At 54.6% G+C, this 20,401-nt stretch overlaps 1 protein-coding gene across 2 annotated transcripts in view; it reads right to left on the bottom strand.

Moving 5' to 3' along the window:
• Positions 1-3,570: 3,570 nt before the first annotated feature.
• The window catches only part of PTK7 (protein tyrosine kinase 7 (inactive)), a 42,387-nt gene continuing 25,556 nt past the window's right edge, over positions 3,571-20,401 (bottom strand). Inside the window, exons 2-20 of one of the 2 annotated variants that reach the window (XM_068403400.1) lie at positions 17,115-17,408; positions 16,468-16,570; positions 15,821-16,011; positions 14,965-15,112; positions 13,820-13,950; positions 13,282-13,548; positions 12,922-13,055; positions 12,369-12,504; positions 12,117-12,236; positions 11,796-11,945; positions 11,368-11,518; positions 10,881-11,008; positions 10,388-10,591; positions 6,217-6,372; positions 5,800-6,032; positions 5,138-5,218; positions 4,905-5,056; positions 4,649-4,827; positions 3,571-4,439 (exon numbers count right to left, since the gene is read on the bottom strand). In XM_068403400.1, the coding sequence (XP_068259501.1) occupies positions 4,279-4,439; positions 4,649-4,827; positions 4,905-5,056; positions 5,138-5,218; positions 5,800-6,032; positions 6,217-6,372; positions 10,388-10,591; positions 10,881-11,008; positions 11,368-11,518; positions 11,796-11,945; positions 12,117-12,236; positions 12,369-12,504; positions 12,922-13,055; positions 13,282-13,548; positions 13,820-13,950; positions 14,965-15,112; positions 15,821-16,011; positions 16,468-16,570; positions 17,115-17,408 (3,119 nt within the window). In that variant the 3' untranslated portion in view covers positions 3,571-4,278. Of the gene's footprint in view, positions 4,440-4,648; positions 4,828-4,904; positions 5,057-5,137; positions 5,219-5,799; positions 6,033-6,216; positions 6,373-10,387; positions 10,592-10,880; positions 11,009-11,367; positions 11,519-11,795; positions 11,946-12,116; positions 12,237-12,368; positions 12,505-12,921; positions 13,056-13,281; positions 13,549-13,819; positions 13,951-14,964; positions 15,113-15,820; positions 16,012-16,260; positions 16,422-16,467; positions 16,571-17,114; positions 17,409-20,401 lie in introns of those variants that run through there. The other variant, XM_068403409.1, reaches the window with a different exon arrangement.

Raw genomic sequence — 20,401 nt, forward strand, 5'->3', positions numbered from 1 at the left:
AGAGGGGTGCTTCTGCCCTTCATAAATGATATCTGTGAACAGCATGAGTGGTGCTGCTCCATGAGGGGTGACTAGCCAGTGACCCCATGCCCTCATTAACAGGTACAGTCCCACAATACCTGAGCAGACCAGAGATAGGTGTTGGTAACAGCATCCATCCACAGAGCAAGCGACGAACCAAGTCTAGTTTCCCCCAGTCAGGATATAGGGCCAAAATCAGGACTGGATAATAAGGCTACAATATATGCCTAGAAGACAGGGCTAGGGGCAAGGCCAAAACAAGAACAGCTTACAAGGTTGCTCAAAACAAAACTGAAGGCCCAGGCTTGAGCTTAAATGCAGCTCAAAGGAGTGGGAGGTCCCAGGTGAGGCTGCCTAGGACAATTAAGGTCCATTAGTTCCCCTACAGGTGTCTGGCACAGCTGCATATGAGCCATGGCGCAGCAGATGAAATTAGAGCAAACCAAAAGCGCTTCTGCAAGTTGCTTAGTGGATCTGTGCACTCATTGCCCCAGGGTGCTCAAAGCACGCGGAGTTGTAAGGGGAACTTGGATAACTTTCTGGCAAGAAAAAAAAATCAAGGACTGCTGGAAATGCCTGGTTTGGAGGTCCTTATGCTTTAGGGAGTTGTTAGCTGGGACAGTGCACACCTGCTTGCTGTCCTCTTATACTGTTCAGTAAACGGTCAATTTTTGCCACAGCTAGGGGACACCCAGTGGCCTTTGCTCTGATGGAGCCGTGCTGTTCTTTCTGGCCCTGGATACCACAGGTTGTCTTCCTTTCTCAAGTTTTTTTTTTTTAAAGATGTTCTTTCAGTTTGGGCTGAGGCAATTGGATCCCACCTCTGTCAACTGCCCAAGTCCTCTCCTTCTCCTGCAGGGGCTCTGATTTCCTGCTCTCCTCCACCGCATTTAGCTAGGACTGTATTTGCTCAGCCCGCTGTTTCCAATTAGTTTGGCCACCATCTGTTCTGTCCTCAAGGATACAGAACTTTTTCATGACATCATTCCCAAAAATACACAATCCCAGCCCCAGTCTTTCTGCACCCTTTGGGTCTGGAGTTTGTCCTAGCTTTGGTGCCTTTCCATTTGGGTGCTTTCCTGTAGCCACCAGGTCTTGATTGTATGGTAAGCAGGTACTCAAATCCTGGGGATGTGTTGGGATAAAGCTGAGCACCCTGACACTGCTCACGGAACCAGCCCACTGCAGCCATGTTATTCCCTCCCACAGATACCTGCATGCATGAATCTGGCAGAGTAAGAATGTCACTCCAGAACTCCTTGGCATCTCTATTCTCCAGTTGTGGCATCACAGAGATGCTGCTTGGCTAGGCCACCACAAGTGATGGTGCCTGGCTCCATCTCCAGCCCACCCAGGAGCATTTTGAGTGAGCACAGCAATAGCCCTGCTGCTCTGCCTGTCACGTCCAACACGGGGCAGCAAGGTGGGAGGACAAGGTATCATTAATTGTGGCCAATATGCAGATGGCCTTCACCTGGGGCAGAGACTCCAGGTCACTCACCCGCCTGTCTGTTGGCTGATGCTGTACAATTGCCCTTACCTGCCCCTCACCTCCCAGACAGTAGGTTAACGTTTGGAGTTGATCATCTTAAAGGTCCTTTCCAACTTAAATGATTCTATGACAGCCTCTGAGGAACAGCACCAATGGCCAGGATGGAGTTGGTAACCCCTGCTGAGGGATGAGATGCTGCAGCGTAGGAATGCTAGTCCATCTAGAAGGATTGAGTGACAGGCTCTGATCCACCACTGCCTAAGGAAGCAGTTGCAGAACCAGCTGGGAGTATTTCTGGGGCACTCTAGAGGTAAAGAATACCACAGGGACGCACAGACAAGGCAAGACACATTCATCAGTGATGGCTGCAGGAATCAGCCCACAGTGTGCAGCTGTCCTGCCTGAGACATAGGGCAGCAGGCAGGAAAGTCCACAGGAATGGGACAGATCAGAGAGATGGAACAAAAGGACATCAAACAACAGCAAATGCATGTGAGAGGTCACTTGCAAGTTGAAGAGCACGCGTGCACCAGTGCTACGGCACTTGCACACCTCAAAAGGGTTGTGTACACACTGAGAAGGACTGTGAGGAGCTGCAAGGGGGAGAGAAGGCAAGTCCTGAGACTTCTGCCTGTAACAGCTCCTCCCAGTGTGCACAATGCCACCAGCCTCAGGCTGTGGCCAGGCCATCTGGAGAAGGGTCATGGAGACAGCAAGGGTTCAGGGTGGCGTTAACCTGCTGCCAAGCCCACTCTGCGAAGGAGCACCAGGTCTAGGGAGGAGAGAGGGGCCCAACAGCCAGCCACAGACACATCTTAGCTTGCCAATAGGCCTCGGTTTGGGGAGACTCCACAGCTCCCAGCTGCAAGACACATCACAAGTGCCGGGAAAGGGACACTTTTGATAACTCTGCTCTATAGCCAGCAAACTTGCTTGCACCCAGACAGGCCCAGCTGACCCCATTCCCAAGCCCTGGACGAAATTGAAGCTCAGAGGCAGCTAGAACATTCCAAGAAATGAGCCCTCTTCACTCTCCAGCATTTCCATAGCCTGTCTGGGTAGCAAGAGGTGGGAAGGGGATCCTCAACATTTCTGATCCATTCCTGCTTAAAGTAGAGCCAACTAGATTGGGTTGTTCAGGGCTTATCTGGTCCAGGGTTGGAGATCCCACAGCTTCTCTGGGACTGAGACCTTTACCACCCTTGGAGGGGAGCATTTTTCCTAAGATCCAATATGAATTTCCCTTGTGCATCTTGTGCCCACCACCTCAAGTCAAGCCCCAGTAGGCCTCCTGGAAGAGCTCAGATCTTTCTCTGTAACCCCCCCAATGCAGAGCCGTGCAGCAAGTGGAACTGCAGGCCTGCAGCTTGGCCAAACCTGGGTCCCACTCCAGCTCCAAGGGAAAAGGCCTACCCTGTGCTGGCTTGGCTCGTGTTCATGCTGTGGGGACTGGGGCTTCTTGTATATCATCTGCCCACCCCTCCTTCCCCAAGAAGAGACTGCCAGGACTCTGCCATTGCTCAGGCCCATTGGCACAGTGGACAGGGCTACAGTCCACATGTGACAGCAGGCGTTCCCCCCCCAGTATCCCCATCCAGGCCTGGCCCTGCTACCTCCTCAGTCCTGTTAGAAGCAGCTGCTGAAACCTCCCTTGCGAAAACACAACCCAGTGCTGGCTGCAAGGCTGCCCCAGGCCACAGGGGTGGGTGCACAAACCCAACTACAAAGGAGAAAAGTTGCTACAAAAGCTTGGCTACCCAAACTGGGGAGGAGCCTGTCAACATATCCCTAAGTGCTTCCTTGCAGGGAGTCTGAGAGGGACATTTTCTCTTGAGACACATGTCCCTCTTGGAGAGCAACGAATGACAACCCAGAGACACAGTAAGCATGGAGGGAAAGTGCTCCCTCAGGGCATGACAGGCTGGGAACGGCATCTCAGATCCAGCTGGGAAGGGGCAAAAGGGTTAAACACAGGAGATGATAGATGCCTGAGGCACCATGTGGAGGAAAACACTCAAACAGCCATCTGACAAAGACCAAAAAAAAACCCCAAAAACCCCGAAACAAAAAAAAGCCTTCTTTATTGAGAGCAGCACATAAAAACCCAACAAAACCCAACCCTTCTTGGCTGCGGTACCCTCAGCTCAAGCAAACAAACTAACCCACTCTAGGCTGCATTCCAGTAACAGAAATACTATAGTAGGGAAGAGTCAGCGCTCTGGAAGAGGGAGAGGGAGAGAGGGGGCGCTGCCCGGAGTTGTCATACAAAAAAAAGGCACAGGGTAGTTGGGAAAGGTAGTGAGCTCCTTCATATGCCAGGCACTTTGTGTTCCTGCTGGCTGGCTTGTACCCGTGGGGCACAGGGGGGAGGCAGGCATGCCTAGCACAGACGGACAGAGAGAGAGGCCGGGCCGGCAGATATGCACGTGGTGAGTGGTGATGGAGAGCCTGGTACGGGAGCCCAGCTCTGGCCGAGTGAGGGGGAGCTGCGCTCCATCCACGCCAACAGCCCAAGGGCGCCAGGCTGGGCAGGCGGAGAGCAAGAGGCAGCAAGGGCTGTCTTTTGGAACCCGTGGAGGAGAGGGGTGGAGGGGGCTGGGGTACACTGGCTTGTGCTTTGAGTCCAGCAGCTGCTGGTGCCGAGCTGCTTGCTGGCGCATAGGGGTCAGGCTCAGCAAGGGGCCGCAGGAGTGCCAGGGGCTCCCTAGGCACCTACAGACCCCTGTCTACCCTGCCGCGTCCTTCCCCAGCAAGGGCCAGGATGCTCAGGCTTTGCTGTCAGCTGGGCTGTCCCCGAGGGCGGTGGCGAGCTCACTGAAGGAGGGTCGATCCTTAGGGCTGGGGGCCCAGCAGCGCTGCATCAGCTTGGCGAGGCGAGAAGGGCAGCCCTCGGGGTGCGAGAGCTTCGTCTTTCCTGACTGCAGACCTGGCAGGAAAGCGAAGTCCAAAGGGCTGTTGGGAAGAGGTGTGATGGCCTCCACGGAGGGCAGCATCTCTCTACGTGGGCTGGAACAGCCTCCCCAGCCAGACCAGCACCGTGTTGAGAGGGGGGACATCACACGGCCTGGCTGGTCCCCTCTACCACAAGAAAAGGAAGGCTACAATGCCAGGGACAGCACAAGGTACTCCACATACCTGCTAGGACCTCATCATCTGCCAGTGGAGTGTAGGGCATTTCCCCATGCATGAAGACCTCCCACATGAGCACTCCAAAGGACCACACGTCTGACTTAGTGGAGAACTCGTCCTCCAGCACAGCTTCAGGTGGCATCCAGCGCAGCGGGATCCAGGCCTGGCGGAAGTGGTAGTACTCACTGCAGGTAGGACAGGCAGGCAATGAGACTGGTGCCATCCCATTCCCTCCCATTCCCCTGCCAGGCTCCCAGCTGACCTGTTGTACACGTCCTTGCTGAGGCTCAGGGATGAGACCTTGACCTGCCGCTGGGCACTGACCAGGCAGTTCCTGGCTGCCAAGTCCCGGTGCACGAACCTGCTGTTGGAGAGATGCTCCATGCCCAGGGCCACCTGTGTGCAGAGAGACACCTGACCCCCAGACGGATGTCAGCACTGGCTGCCCTCCTCAGGGTCCCCAGCCCCACAGCACTTCCAAAGCTGCACTATCACCTTATGTTTGGTAGTGAGGGGCTGCGGCTTCAGAGACTCATCTTTGCTCTTGGAGATCCTCAGGAACTGCTTCAGGTCCCCCTGGGAGATAGAGAGCATCTCAGAAGCAGCACCTCTCCATGCTGCCAGCTGCATTGGTCCCTGCAGCGCCCAGATGTGGCAGACCCACTGGGAGCCCCACGGATCCTCATCTCCTGGGCCACAGTCCCTGCTGGTCCTCCTGGTCCCTGCCCTGTAGGGCAAGCCAGTATCGCACTTCTGGGCCTCAACTGGCTAAGATCAGGGCAAGCAGGCCTGATGTTTCCAGGAGGTTTTTCATGCCCCAAATTGACTACTCTCCCATGAACTCTAGGCTCCCCATAGCAGCCCTTAGCATTCACAACCATTCTGCAGCATGGAGTCCCACAGCTTAACTTATTCAGCTGAGTCCTGGACATAAACTGGAAATCAGAAGGATGTGGAAGAGGACAAAGTCACCTCCAGGTCTTGCAGGAGACCTCCACTCCCCCTGAGACTCCTCCACATGTTGGGAACAGTGGTAAGCTCAGCCTGGTCTCCCTACACATTGCTTGCCCTGTGCTGCCAACCTGGACCATGTCCCACTGCAGGCCCCATGCCCATTGCCCACCCCTCCTCCTCCTCACTATTGGCAGGGCCCTTACCAAGTCCACATACTCCAGGACCATGTAGTGCGGCTCTGCCTCACGGCACAGCCCCAGAAGCTGCACCACGTTGGAGTGGTTCAACTTGCCAAACATCTCTGCCTCTCGACGGAAGTCCAGCTGCAGCTGCTCATCCCTCGTCTGGAGGCTCTTCACCAGGACCAGTGCTTCACCCTCACCATCCTCTCCACCTTTTGCCTTGGCCAGGAACACTTCACCAAACTCCCCCCTGCCTGGAAGTGTAGAGTAGCACATGGGAAGACAGCATACATTAGGACAGCACATGTATTTGACAGCCCAGTGGCTGCAGGGCGCTCTGTACCCCAGCACATCCAGTTTTCTGGCTAGGACATGCTGGGGTTTCCAGCCACAGGTTTCCTACTGGAGTGGGGTCAGGGCCAGGGTGGCCCGGCATACCCAAGGTTGTGATTGTCTGCAGGTTGGAACGTGGAAAGTGCATCTTGTCGGCAGCACTATGCCGCTTGCTGGCCCCACAGCTGCTGCCCAGGTTGGTCAAGGCCACTTCTTCCTGGATTTCTGCTGTCATCTGCCCATTCTGCAGCAAAGCACCACCTGCAAGGGAAGCACAATTGGCTTCAGCATCCTGCCAGGCTGTGCAAAGAATGTCATGCTGGGGATCAGCCCCTTGGGGGGCTGACACTCCAAGGACCCACAACTGGCTCCAAGCACCCCAGCTTGATGTCTAGCCCCAGGCAACAGAGTGGCCTCCACACACTTGTTCCCTCTGGGCTCACGTCCGGCCCCATCTCTGCTAGTCCTGCAGCCACGCTTGAAATCAGATGCTGAGCAATGTCTTTGGTCCCAGAGCCAGCCCACCCCATCTGGCCTTGTCCATCCCATGTCACTCAGTCATCCCAAAGCGGTGGCTACATCCAAACTACCATTGACAAAACTGTGCAGAACAGCAGCAGGAGATGATTGTATGTGTGAGGCAGAGACAGAGCAGAGAGGACTCTGCTCACTATAACCACAAATTCTTGAGGCCCAAAAGACTCTCAAGTCCATCTGGCATCGGCTGCTGCAGCCTGACACCCCCCCTCAGCTCCTGCTCACTTCCCAGCAAGCCAGCAATGCTCATGTCCTTGGTAATCTTGAACCTCTCGGACCAGATCAGCCCGGAGTTTCCTTTACTGCCTGGGTTAAAGCAGTGCTAGGAATTATTTATTGCAATCAACCCCAGCAAGCTTTCTGCTCAGGAACTCCACTAGCAATTTTCCTGGCACAAACAGAAGCCAGTGAACAGGATAAAACATTATTTCCTTAAGAAACTAGAGAACCCTGCATTTTACAGGCAGCTTGTAAGGGAAAGACTGTATAAACAGCTGTATAGATAGTAATCCTTGATTTTGAATGCATTTACTGTTTGGATCAGACTCGGCACTAGGAAGCAGTACTTTCAATAAGCTGAAGGCAGGAGTTTGGATGTAAAGCAGGGCACAGCACCAAGCTTAAGGTGGCTGACACATGTGCAGCATCACCCTGCATTACTGTGTATACTCCATTTCAGCTAGTCCAGGAACAAGCATGAAGGAAATAACTGGCCATGCAAAAGGATTTAATCACAAAATTAAGACTTGTCCCAAGATGAGGTAACTCCAACAGGAATCCGCTGCCCATAGTTTCCATCAAGGGATATTGTACAGCAGCGTGTGTACATGCATGCTTACAATGCATGCGTACAAGAGAGGTACCAACCCACCAGTGCATCCTGAGCAGGTCTGGCCATGATGACAGGGACCGTGGCTTTGCCACAGGTAGGCTTGGAGCTGTGAAGACTGAGGTATGTTGATTTAAGAGCCATGGCTCCTGACAGCTGTCTTCTCTCACATGCTGGAGTAACATTTGCAGAAGACCACAGCGAAAAAACACCATTTACCCTATAAATCAAAGCTCAATGCTACTTACAATCTCCCTGGTTTTATGCTAATTATTAGCAAGACTGTTTGACCCTGTGCTGTCTGCACTCATGACTGATAGTGTCTCAAGACTATGAGCTTGAAGCCAAGATGACTGCTGCAACTGTGCCAAGAAAATACCGAAGGCTGCAGAGTGAGCACACTGCCACTGAGGGACAGCGCCAGCGGACAGCAATGACAGACACTTTTGAGAACAGACATCCTCGTGTTTCACAGAACTTTGACAAGATAGTTGATAACAAAGGGACCACAAAAAGGAATAGCAAGTTTAATTTATGTATCTAGCAGTCCAGAGGGGAACCAAGTGTAGAGGAGCTGCCTGCATGCTCACCTGCCTGTAACACCTGAGCATCTCCTGGAGAAAGAGACACAGCCATGCTGCCCTGGAGAAAACAGCACATGCCACCACAGAAATCAAATGCTTCCCTCAGTCCCCCCAGTCATTAACGTCCCCAGATGCTATGTCTGTGTTCACCCAAAAAAAGCAGCACAGTCAGACAGAGGGACACTGAGAGTAAGCACCCTTGTTACAGAGGATGTTGCACGCCAAGGACCTGACCTTGGAAGGCGACTGACTTCTTAGGAGTGCATTAATCCATAGGAAATCCATAGGAAGGATCCACTGCAAATCCATAGGAAGGTCCAATCTGTCTGGATCCTGAGGACACTGGGAAAGGGAGCTGGTGGCCAGCCAGGGAGTACTTGTCATCAGGTAGGTGCTGAGATACTTCAGGTCACCCAGCTAAAGAGGGACCACATCAAAAGGAGGAAAAGAGCCAAATCTTTGAAGACCGTGGTGAAGAGGGTGACTCCACTGGAGCTGACAGCAAACACAAACTAGTTCTCCAGGGAGGCTACGGAAGTACCAAAAACGAGTGTAGACATCTGGGCAGCTGCGTCTGCTTGTAGCAGTGAGGATGCATCTCTCACAGCTAAACTGGTTCCAAATGAAGGGGATAAGAAGAGGCAACCTCTGGCAGAATAAAAAGAAAGATATAATAAAGATAGACCAAAATAAAAATCTGAGACCACCTCAAAAAATATTAAAACAAATTCTTTCCCAGGAAGAGGATGCTGGCCAGAGCCTGTTGGCACAAGTGAGCTGCCTGCAACTTGTCCACAGGAAGAGCTCACACTGGTGACAGCAGCAGAGCACAAAGCTGCAGAGACGCTCCTGCATCCCTGCTCCCAGGAGGTTCCCCACAGCCACATTTCTCTTCTGGAGGTTTGTCTCTGTTCCAAGTACCAATACAAGTGGAAAAACAGGAGACAAACCCAGCGGCGATGTTTTGCCACGACCTCCACAGCAACCCCCACACTACCAGGACGTGGCTGTGTGCTGGAGAACTAGGAGAGGGGAGCACAATGTCTGCATTTACAGTAGTGTGGCGGGAGATCCAGGGCAGCAAACTCAACTGCACCCCATCACTTACTAGTCCTCACTGGTATCAGTGATGCAAGAACCACCACGATGTCAGGAGAAAGAGCTGAAACAGCTTTCGGAAATGAAAGTGATGCCCCAGAGATCTCTTGGTTTCACTAAAGGAGTCATATAGCTTATGCACAATGGGGATCCAGTTTAGTCTATTTGCAGGGTCTCATAGAAACAGCTGTTGAAAAGCAGCTCAGCTGCCACAGGACAGGAGGGAACATCCTCCAGTGGACATAAAGAAGGTAGGAACCAGGGCAGTACAACATGCTGCCAACATGGAAGAGGTGCTGTTGGCAGCTGTTTGCCAACACCACCAACTTAGCTAGCAGCAACGGTACAGGCCAGCTGTGGCCAGCTGCAGAGGGACACTGAGCACTGGGAGGTGCAGCCAGAGATACAACATGAGGCCTGGGGAAAGCAACCACGATGTCCCATTCACGGTGGTGGGCTCAGTCCTGAGCTGCCTGCTCTCTCTCCAGAGCGAGCTTGGTGGACAGGGAACTAAAGCCAGCGGCACAGCTGGGAACAGGACACAGCACAGCTGTCACACTCTGCAAAGCTGGATGCACCAAGTCCTGTCTGGGGCTCCTCATCTCAGAAAGGCGATAGTGCAACCAGAAAGGCACTCGCAGGAATGATCAGCCATACAGAAGAGCTGTGTGCTCCAGTGCAGAGCTGATAGGCGACAAGCTTGAAAAGCAAAGAGAGAGTTTTTAGATAACCTGTTATGCTCCAGAAGTCCTTGTTGGAGGATGCTGTAGATGCTCAAAGCTTCTATGGGTTTCAGAGATAACAGGGTGACTTCACAGCAGAGTTCTGGGTTGTTCAGTGAAAAGTCTTCCCTCCAGCACCATGAGCTGCTGAACTGTGATTTGAACAGGCTAGCAGAGTACTACTATTTCATTACATTGCAATAGGGATACTCCCCTCCCCTTGGCAAAGGGTGTATGTGATGCCATGCATGGGTGCTGGAAAGCAGGAGCGATACATAACTCAGCAGAGATGGACACAGTGGGGCTGGGATGCAGGTTTCACACTAACTTGCCTATTTCTCACCTGGCAGCAGGTCTCTGCTACCAGCCATAGCCAAAACCAAGAGCAGGAGACTCCAAGGGTAAGGAGGAGTACCCTGTTCCCTGGGAGCTCCCTGCCCCTCAGCCTCTCCAGCCCAGGGGTAAGGGCCAGCAGTGAACCACCCCGCCCAGGGATCCAGCCTCACCATTCAGACACTCCATTTCGGGCTCCTCGCCCTCCGGGTGCTTCTTCAGCCTCTTGGCTTTTCTCCGCTTCTTACAGTAGAACATCAGCCCCAGCACAATAATAATGTAGGCAACAGCTGCCCCCACCGAAAGCCCAATGGTCTGGATCATCTTGTAGGGTGTGTGGCTGCCAGGTCCCCCATCCTCTGCTGCTGCTGGCTTGTCTGTGGGAGAGAGAGCACCGAATCCACGAGGGTGCGGAGGGATTTCCCAAATCCTGCTCAGGAATGTGCTGGAGGAATGAGAAAAGTCCCCCCGGTGCTGTGGCCACCTCCTCATCCAGCCACAGAACGCTGGGCACAGCACACTGGGCTGCATCCCAATAGGGATGCTGCCGTGACTCCCTAGCAGGCATGACCTGACCCGCAGCATCCACTGGTGGGGCCAGAAGCAGGGCCTAGAGCTGCCGGGGATACCAGGAGGCCATGTCCTGACGTTGGGCATCTCCCTTACCTACGACGTATAAGAAGGCCTCGCGGTGCTTGATGTTGCAGCTGTTGCCGGCGATACAGGTGTATTTTCCAGAGTCCTCAGTGGTGACATCGTAAATCACCAGGGATCCATTGGGCATGATCTGAATCCTGCCAAGCACACAGAGCCCTTAGTAAGCATCAGAGGGCAGAGGCAGGCATGGGGCACCTGCAGCCCCATCTCCCCAGGATGCCTCAGCCTCAGCCCCATGACCCCAGTGCAATCATCTTGATTCTCAGGCTGTGCAATGCTCAAGAACAAATGGTTGTTGCTCAACTGCAGCTTGGCAGGCTGCGTCAGAAAGGGTAACCCTGGGGCCAGGAGAATCCAGGCCCTGGGACATGGAGACAACTGACTGCGTGCCCCCCAAGCTGGGAACCCGAGACCGCACCATTGGCACCCGCATGCTGGGTAGGCATGGGGAGACCCATGCTGCGCCACATTTCAGTTTGGAATGGAGGCTGTGTACCTGGGCAGGAGCTTGCCAGGATCCAAAATCTTGTCCTTTCCTTTCCACTGGATGTGTGGCACAGGGTCCCCCTCTGCCTGGCACTGGAACATGGCTGTGTGCCCCTGGTACACCGTTGTGGGCTCTGGCTCTAGCTTGAAGGTGACGTAAACTGAAGGCAGAGAGGCCAACAAGAACACTGTCAGCTCCTAGGAATGGTGCTGAGCTCCCACAAGGGAGCAGGGCCAGCACTGGCACGGTGGCACGTGCCCTCTCAGGCTGTATGCAAAGCACTGACAAACCAGACACTCAAGTGCTACAGAGCAGAGCTTGGGGTCAGGCCAGACATTTCTCTCTCTGCAGGGGCATGCCAGTTGGGTGCCACCCTGGCAAACCCTCTGCAAGCTCATCACAGCAAGAAACCCACCTGCCTGCCGTAGAGCCCTCACCTGCTACCACAAGCTGCACAGTGGCACGGATCTCGCCCTGCGGGGTGTTGGAGGCGATGCATGTGTAGTTCCCTGAGTCGCTCCTGCTCACCTTGTGGAAGGACAAGATGCCAGCGTTGTGGCTGACATGGGATGGCAGACTGCTCCCATCTGCAGGACGCAAGAAGAGGGATGCAGGAGTCATGCATGAAGCACTGTGCCACACGGCAGCTTCCCAGGCATCCACAGCATCACTGCTTCAGCCACGTTGGAGGTGGGCCAAAGTAAAGTTCCTGGGGCCCCAGGTCAGAAACGGATATATCGCATCCAAGTCCCCCTTACCTGTTTTAGTCCACTGGATGGTGGGTTTTTCCCGGCCAGTGGCTGAGCAGGACACTGTAACCTCCTTATCAAACTCCATGCACTGCAGTGGCTGGGGAGGGGGGGTGAACTTCAGCTTCTCTGCAAGAGACAGATGTGCTGTTAGGCCCCCCCAGCTGCAGAAGGCACCGGACCTGGGGGGATCACGCCTGCACTCTGCCAGGCAAAAGAGCTCCCCACAAGGGGAGGATGGTGGAGCGCTTGTCAGCATACCTAGCACGTGCACCCGTGCGTATCCCTCGATGCTGCCTGCTGGCGTGCTGCTCACACACTTGTACATGGTCCCGTCATATACCTCCACGTTGTTGATGCGCAGTGTCCCATTCTCAGAGATCTCAAACCGTGAGTCCTGCCCAGAGGGAGGGAGGGAGCGGGGCAGAAATGACACTGTGACCAGCCCTGGGCTCTGACCTTGCTTGTGACACTCCTGACACTCCACACACTCACACCATGCCTCAGATAGACACAGCCCTGCTGAGACCCACATGGAGAACTGAGACAAGCTGCAGTGACGTCTCTCTGAGGGACATCTCTCTTGTCACTGCCCCAAAAGCACAGGTCTGGCTGCCAGCCAGGTGGCTAGAGACAGCCAGTTGTGCACCCATACACCAGCAGGATGGAGATGGTGCCAGGAACATGGCCAGAGTGGGGGTGATGGATGCTGGGCCTAGGAGCAGGGTGCAAAAGAGCAGCAGCAGAGGAAGATGCTGAGCAAGTGCCCAGCAGAAGTGCCCATGAGTGGCAGGGACTTGCCCCATCGCCTCACCTCAGAGATGGAGACACCGTTGCGGTACCAGGTGACGGTTGGTTTCAGGGAGGCCTTGCTGAGGCAGTGCAGGTATCCTGGCTTGCTCTCCTCCAGCTGGCTGTCCTTGGGCATCTCCACCCACTTGGGTACCGCTGGGCACGGAGGCAAGGGGTTACGCAGGGCCGCTCACCACCCCTCTGAGCAGCACTGCCACAGACCAGACAGGCAGCGTGCAGCCAGCCATGGGGCCTTGCAGCCCAGCCATGAGAGATGTGCCTCTCTGTATCAGTGAGGTGATGTGCCATCCCAGCCCAGCTCACCCCAACCCCCTATCCAGCCCCTTCCTCTGCCCCCACCCCTTTTCCGAAAGCTGCCTACTAGCCACAGTGATGTTCAGCTCCTGTTTCTTCTCCCCAGCCTTGTTGGCAGCATGGCATGTGTAGGTCCCCGCATCTGTCTCGGTGATACTGGTGAAAACAAGGTGCTCTGCCTCTTGGTGCACCCTGCCAGCAGTGGGAACTCGTTCCTGGTTCCTCTCCCACCAGACCTGGGGCATGGGTATGCCTCGTGGAACAGTGCAGGCCACGCGGTGCCCCTGGTTTGCCGTCAACACCTTCGGGGAGAAGGGTGCCATTTCTTCGATCTCTGAGGGGAGCAATAGACAGCAGGGCTCAAACAGAGCAGGAACGTGTAGCCAACCCACCAGCATCATCATCCCCATGGGAGGAACCAGCCAAGGGAGAGAGCACACAAGCTATGTTTGCTCCTTTCATCCAGGCAGCAAGGATGAGCCATTTCACAGCTAAACAAAGCAGTTCTCCATGCACTGACCCATTGCTATATTGTCACATAACTCCAGAGTGACACTGCAGCTGTGGAGCCACTTCCCGCCCTGCCATCAGCTCCAGGACCTCACCTGCTAGCCGCAGAGTCGCCTTCAGCACAAGAGCTTTCCCCCTCTGCCCACGGCCAACGCACTTATAGACACCGGTGCTGCGAGCCCTCACCTGGGTGATCAGCAGGGAGCCGTTGGCGAACACGGTGGTCCTGAGCACATGGGGAAAGGCAGGGCTCAGTGGGCATCTCTGCAGGACATGGGCCAGAGCCACAGCCCTGTGATGTCCTACATGAGCCCATCAAACCAAGAGGGAGACTCTGTGAAGAGTCAAAGCTTGCCAGTGTGGGGGGAGCAGCATACATAAACAAGGAGATGGTGGGACACATGCTTCATGGAGCAAATAAGCTAACAGAAGTTTCTTTTTTGGAGAAGAGCTGGCTCCCACCAAAAGATGCATCACCAAACTGGGCCAGCTCTGAAACCTGGCACAACCAGGAAATGGGGTTGGGGGCACAAGGTGGCGCCCGGGAGCTGCCAGGCCACTGGGCATCTGGCACCCAGATTGTACCACTTGCCTTGCAGTGTCTGGCTGAGAGACATCCCGGGCTCCAGATCGCCATCCACGGGCAGCCTGGGCTTGGAGATGTCTCTAGCTCTGGGGATTGCCCCATGCTTAGATGTCTGGGGCTCAGAAACATTCCTGGCTCTGGGGATCACCATGCACTGGTATCTGGAGGTGCACGACAGCCATGGGCCCAGTGATCGCTGTGCAGATGTTGGGGGCTGAGAGGTGTCCCTGAGTCTGGGGATCGCCACCTGTGGGCATCTGGTACTGGGACACGTCCCTGACTCTGGGAATTGTCCTAAGTGGGTGTCTGGGGCTTGAGCTGTTCCTGGCTCCATGAAATTACCATATGTGGACATCTGGGGCTGGGAGACATCCCCAGCTCTGGGGATCATCATGCATGGGCATCTAAGGACTGACATCCCCATAGACTCATTTGAGGACAAACTGCTTGCTGAGTCCTATGCAGATAAAGGCCACGCACAAGCACCAAGGCCCTGCTAAACCCAAGCCAGCCAAGCTGAGAAACCAATCCCAATGGCCAGCCTGACATTGAATGCTTGCCCTTGGGCACGGCCAGGGTTTGACCTCTGTCACTTCTGGAACACTGTACCCCTTTTCCTCCCAGCCCTGCCCACATCACCGGGGTCCCTATTACTTGGATCTGTTGGTGATGGGACTGTCTTCAAAGAGCCACTCCTGTGTGGGAGGGGGCACGGCTGCAAACTGGCAGTCAAACATGGCCTCTTCGTTCTTGGTCACGATGAGGTCCTGTGGGACGATCACCGCCTGAGGAAAGCTCTCATCTGCAATGGCAGAGACCACAAGAGGGTGAGAAGAGCAGAGTGGCCTGTGGTGTCCCTTCACCAGTGCTCTGGGGAAACTCAAAAAAGAGCTGGGCGCACCCTGCAAGCACACTGCAGGCCCGAAGGAAGCAGACATGCCAGCATGGCTGTAGTTATGCAGCCAGAGCCCAGGACTGCATGCAGTAGCTGCTGTGGGGAAAGCCCCTTCTGCTTCCAGCAAGTCCCTGAGCACCCTGGGCTCCTAGCAAACAGATCAAACCTGTCACTGGGCTGCAAGTTCCCCTGTCCGTTTCCAAATACCTCTCTATAATCAACATCTCCTGCCCTCCCTGGGCCTTGCCTCCAAAAGGCCAATGGGGTGTCTCACCCATGCGGCACCGTGGTTGCACCGGTATTAGCAAAACCAGCAGCACCTACAGCGTCCAGGGTCCAAACACTGTTGAAGGAGGGAGGACCCTGGTGCTCCAGTACCAGAGATGACTGCTCCAGAAAGATGCAGAAGCAAATTAACACCTGTAGACAGGGGAGTGTTCAAACCCAGCCAGGTGTGTTAGGCCTGTCTCTGGCCAGAGGCTTTGCACAGAGAAAGTCACACCAGTCTGACACTTCCCCTGCAGCCTGGCCCCTGCCCTGTAGCAGAGGGGAGGCTGTTAGCAAAGCAGTAAAACAGCCGAGCCCGCAGCGCTGAGCAGCTGGGACACAACTCACCGATGATATTCAGCGTGAAGTTGTTCTGGCTGCAGACGAAGCCGACAGCACTGCGGGCACAGCAGTAGTAGAGACCGTTGTCGTCGGGGCTGGCGCTCTGCAGGGTCAGCGTTCGCTCCTTGTTGCTGACAGAGTAGGTGCTGCGGCTGTCGGAGAGGGGGGTACCATCCCGAAACCACTGCCACATGGGGCTGCAAGACAGCAGCGAGAGGGTGACCAGGTGCCGGGCACCGGCAGGGATCCCCAGAGAGCACGTGTGCAGAGGAGACAGCCCAGAGATGGCCCATGTCCCTGGCTCTCCGTTCCCACTGCTGGCCCCGACACAGACACGAAGCCATGAGACATGCAGCCAAGTGGACAGGACATGACTGGAAAGCAACGGAGAGTGACCGCAGCACACCAAGCAGCTCAGCGACGGGACTGTGACAGCCTGTCCTTACTGTGCTCCTTGCTATGCGGCTCTGAGGAAGCCATTTGCCTTCTCCCCCGGTGCTCAGCCACAGGCTCAATCCCGCCTTTCGCCTTTCCTAGACTCTACTGAATCCTCACAGGAGAGAGGAGAGAGAGACAGAGAGAGAGGGGAAGAGCACGCAGCGAAGGTGCAGGGGGACCCCTGGCAGGTCCACTCCTTGGGAGGCAGCCCTTACCGTGGGTGGCCGTCAATGTGACACCGCAGCACCACTGTAGAGGAGGGCTGGATCTCGGCTATGGTGGCTGGCTGCTTCAGCACCACACTGCCTGTCTCAATCCCTGTGGGATCAAAGAACATCAACACAGCTGGTTCTCCAAACCTACAGAGCCCAGGTGGATGCTGACTCAGTAATAACCAGAGCAGGCAGCAAGGGCACAAGCATGGTTAGAGACACAAAAGCTCTCAAGCCAGCATGGACGAAAGGGACACCCACCCTGCAAATGTCCCACTTTGCCCTGTGTAGCTGTTCTCTGAGGGATAAGAGGGGCTCTGAAAAGATCTGCACTGATCAGGACACACTTGGTGCAGTAATATCCCCATTACAAATGGGGAAGAAAGGAGAAAGCACCTCTGACAGCCTTGGGGACATCAGAAGATACAAGCGGCCTACAGGACACAAAGGACATGGTAGCTGAAGAGGAATCCTACTTGCACAGTTCATGCTGCCCAATCCCTGTCTGACCACCACCCCCACATGCATTAGCAAACAGCCTGGCAAAGCTGTTTCCAGTCTCGGGAACTCCCAAGAGAGTGCTTTGCCCTGTCCACGGTGGGGAGCACCAGGCTACGGCATGTGCTTGGCTGCCCTCACCCCACACTCACACTTGATATTGAAAGATGCGTTGGCTGTGCGGGCCTCCTCCCCAGTGAGCAAGTTCCTCGCTACACACTGGAAGTCCCCGGCATCCCGGTGCCGATCGACAGCAGCAAACTGGAGGTTGCTGCCTTCCTTGAAGCGCTGCTCTGTGTCCTGAACGTGAAGCCCATTTTGCAGCCATTCAAACTCCACATCTGCTGGCTCTTCCACCTCGCAGCGGAGGATGGCGCTGCGGCCGTGCAGGGCATCCTGGGAGTACGGCTCTTTGGTGAAAAGGATCATTGCCCGAGTCCCCACAGCTGCAAGACAGAAAAAAGAGGGCACATTTATAGAGCATGGGGATGGGGAGAAGGGAGTAGGTAAGCATGTGCTGTTCTCAAGGGTCTCCAGACAGCCGAAACTGCTGTGTTAGGAGAAACATACCCCAAAGCACATCTGCCAAAAGCAATCCCTAATGGGGGAGTTTAGACAGATTTGTGCTCAGACTCCAGCACAGCCACTTTAAGGCTGTCTCTCCAGCAATCAATGGGACAGGGCTGCCTGAGCTTGCCACAAGCCAAGGAGAGCCCTCTGCTCCCTGGGGTGTTAGGATGGAGCTCCTGTGACCCACTGCTGAGTGCCACACTTCCAGCCTGAACAGAGAGGTGTCTCGCAGTGTATGAGCTGGGAAGTCAGTCACCAAAACATTGGAGAGCAAGCAGCTTCCCGGGCAGTTCAGATGTTTCTTTGGGCTCCTCTTGTCCTGTTTTCTGGGATGCGTCCTAAGTCCCAGGCATGCATCAAGACTGCCCCAGATCAGAAACACCCATAGGCTGTTTCTAGGCTTTCCTCAAAGCTTCTCTCCTTGGGATCATGTCTCCAACTCACCTCCACACCCTCAGAAATTACCCAGAAAAAAAAACTGGCCTGGAGCAAGGATTGCCCATGGGCCTAAACACAGCAGCTGATGGAGCACAGCACAAGAGGATGCAGCAGTGACACCTCAAGCTTGTGCTGGGGACTCAGCCCACTTCCAAGGAAGAGCAGAAACAAGAAATTGCAATGGTTGACCCCGGGGTCTGACATTGGCTGTGGGGTGGCTCTGGAGCGCTGGAAGCATCTCTTCGCAGTGGTGGAAAAGCCACTGAATCCTCCTCCACGCACTAACCCCCACCCGAGAGCTCAGGGTCCTGGCGACAGAGCAGCTGGCACTTCCCTAGGCATTGCCTGACCTGGCTGCTGAGGGACCATGCTAGCATATTCCTAAATCCGGCTGCTGCCTGGCTGCAGCCAGCCATGCAGGCGCTCTGCTCCAGTTACCAGCTGGCCACAGAAAGGAAAGCAGACAAAGGGCATTTCAGCACATGCCGATTGCTGTTGGACTCTGTTCCCAGCATCATGCTCTGCTGGCCAAGCCAGGCAAATTTTGAGCATCTTAGAAGCAATCTCTCATGAAGGCTAACGAGAAAGTGGTCAAAACAGTGTGTTCCCACCACTGCAAGGAGAACAGCTTCAGAAAGTGGTTGCCTGGACGAGTTACATGAACAGTATCCAAGCCCAACTGAAGCATAGTTCCTCTTTGAAGGCTCAGCCACATCCTCCTGCCTGGTGTTCGTATAAAAGCCTGTTAAAGGGACACAATTTGACAGGCCATCTCAGTCACCCATAGCTAAGGGCAAGGAATCCTATTCTGAAGGTGATGCTTTGAAGGGGGCATCTAGATCACCACATTCCGGAAAGCCTCAAGAGCCCTTTCCATGCTGGAAAGCCTTTGAAGCCCACCGTGTAGTGCGAGTGCCAAGCAAAGCCTCTCCTGCCTGCAGCTGCTCATGGGCACCCCAATGCCAGCCACACATTTCCAGCACAGCTAGCCTGAGCTCTCCTGCTCACAGCGACAGCGAGGCGTACATACAGGCACTCATCCAGCACTGCTGCTCCACAGGATAAGGCTCCAGTCTCCCAGCTCGAAGCACATGTCAGCCAGGAGCAGGGGCACCTCGGCCTGTGTCTGCTAGCACCCTTTCCCCATGGTCCAGACAGAGAGAGCAACAAAGTCCTCCCATTGCGAAAACCACAGAAGCCTCTTCCCAGAGACACTGTGGCAGAGGAGACAGTGGTTCAAGGTCTTTCCTGCCTGCAGCCTTTGCGAGATGGGACTGAGTTCAATTCTGATTTTCAGTCAGCCCAAAGAAGCCACCAGGAAGGGGACAGCAAGGAATTGGGAGGTCACAGGAACAGCAGTGCACAATGACATACCACAGGGTCTAGGACATGGACCTTGTTGCATCCCGGCTTTCTACCTTCAGCACCCAATTGTGCCACAGACTTTGGGGTGCAGGCAACATCCCCAGGGGACTGTCCCCAGCCAGGTTAAGTCACACAGCTCCTGGGTGGACATCACTCGTCAACTGCACTCACAGCATTTAAGGCCACCAGGAGTAGCCACACAGACTGACCCCTGTGGCCTGAATGACAGAGCTGCAGACTGTGCCCAAAGTCCTGTCTCCTGGGTCTCATATTGAGCTAAGACCCACCAGCATGCTGTGCTCCAAGGGACAGCCTGTCCAGTGAAGTTTCCATCATCAGCTACCGCACACCTCCCCAAACGGTAGGAGCTATCCATCAGTCCATGACAGTTGTCACATAAACACCACAAGATGAACACACGCCCCAAGGCAACACAATGGGTGGGAATGTGTTCTTACATAGGTACACACATCTAGTTCCCTGCACATCACATCTGTCTCACCAAGAGCGCTCAGCAGGGTAGCCAACCACCCGACCCCACGCAAACACAGCTACACACTCAATAGCACAACAGCTCCAGAGTATCAGCAGCTGAGTTCATGCCAAAACATGCTGCTGGGACAGACAGACATGAGCAAAGGGGAAAAGGACAGTCAAATTCACTCAGGTTTGAACCTACAGGAGCTGGGTCTGTCCTTTTCCACAGATATGCTTCAGGGCACCAAGACACACGTCCATCAAACTATACCCGCACGGTACAAAACACATGCAAGATGGCAGTGTGCATTAGGAGAGCTGACGAAGGAGATGGATCAGTTCTCCTCTTGGGGTCTCAGCATCCCAAAACCTTTCACAGTCTGCTAGTCATGCTAGTGCTGGAGTTAGTGATGAGACACCTCTCTCTGAAGGTGTAGCCACTAGGGTATTAAGACGTGATACTTTAAATTAGGTGTGCTTCTAGCATTAAATTGTCAGCATTAGCTGTACAACACTAAAGAGCAGCAGAACTGCTTTTGCCCCATCACTACCAGCACAATTGCATTTCACTCAGCGCTGGTCAGCTGAG

The sequence above is a fragment of the Nyctibius grandis genome, chromosome 1 (assembly GCF_013368605.1).
Source record: "Nyctibius grandis isolate bNycGra1 chromosome 1, bNycGra1.pri, whole genome shotgun sequence".
NCBI classification, from domain to species: domain Eukaryota; kingdom Metazoa; phylum Chordata; class Aves; order Nyctibiiformes; family Nyctibiidae; genus Nyctibius; species Nyctibius grandis.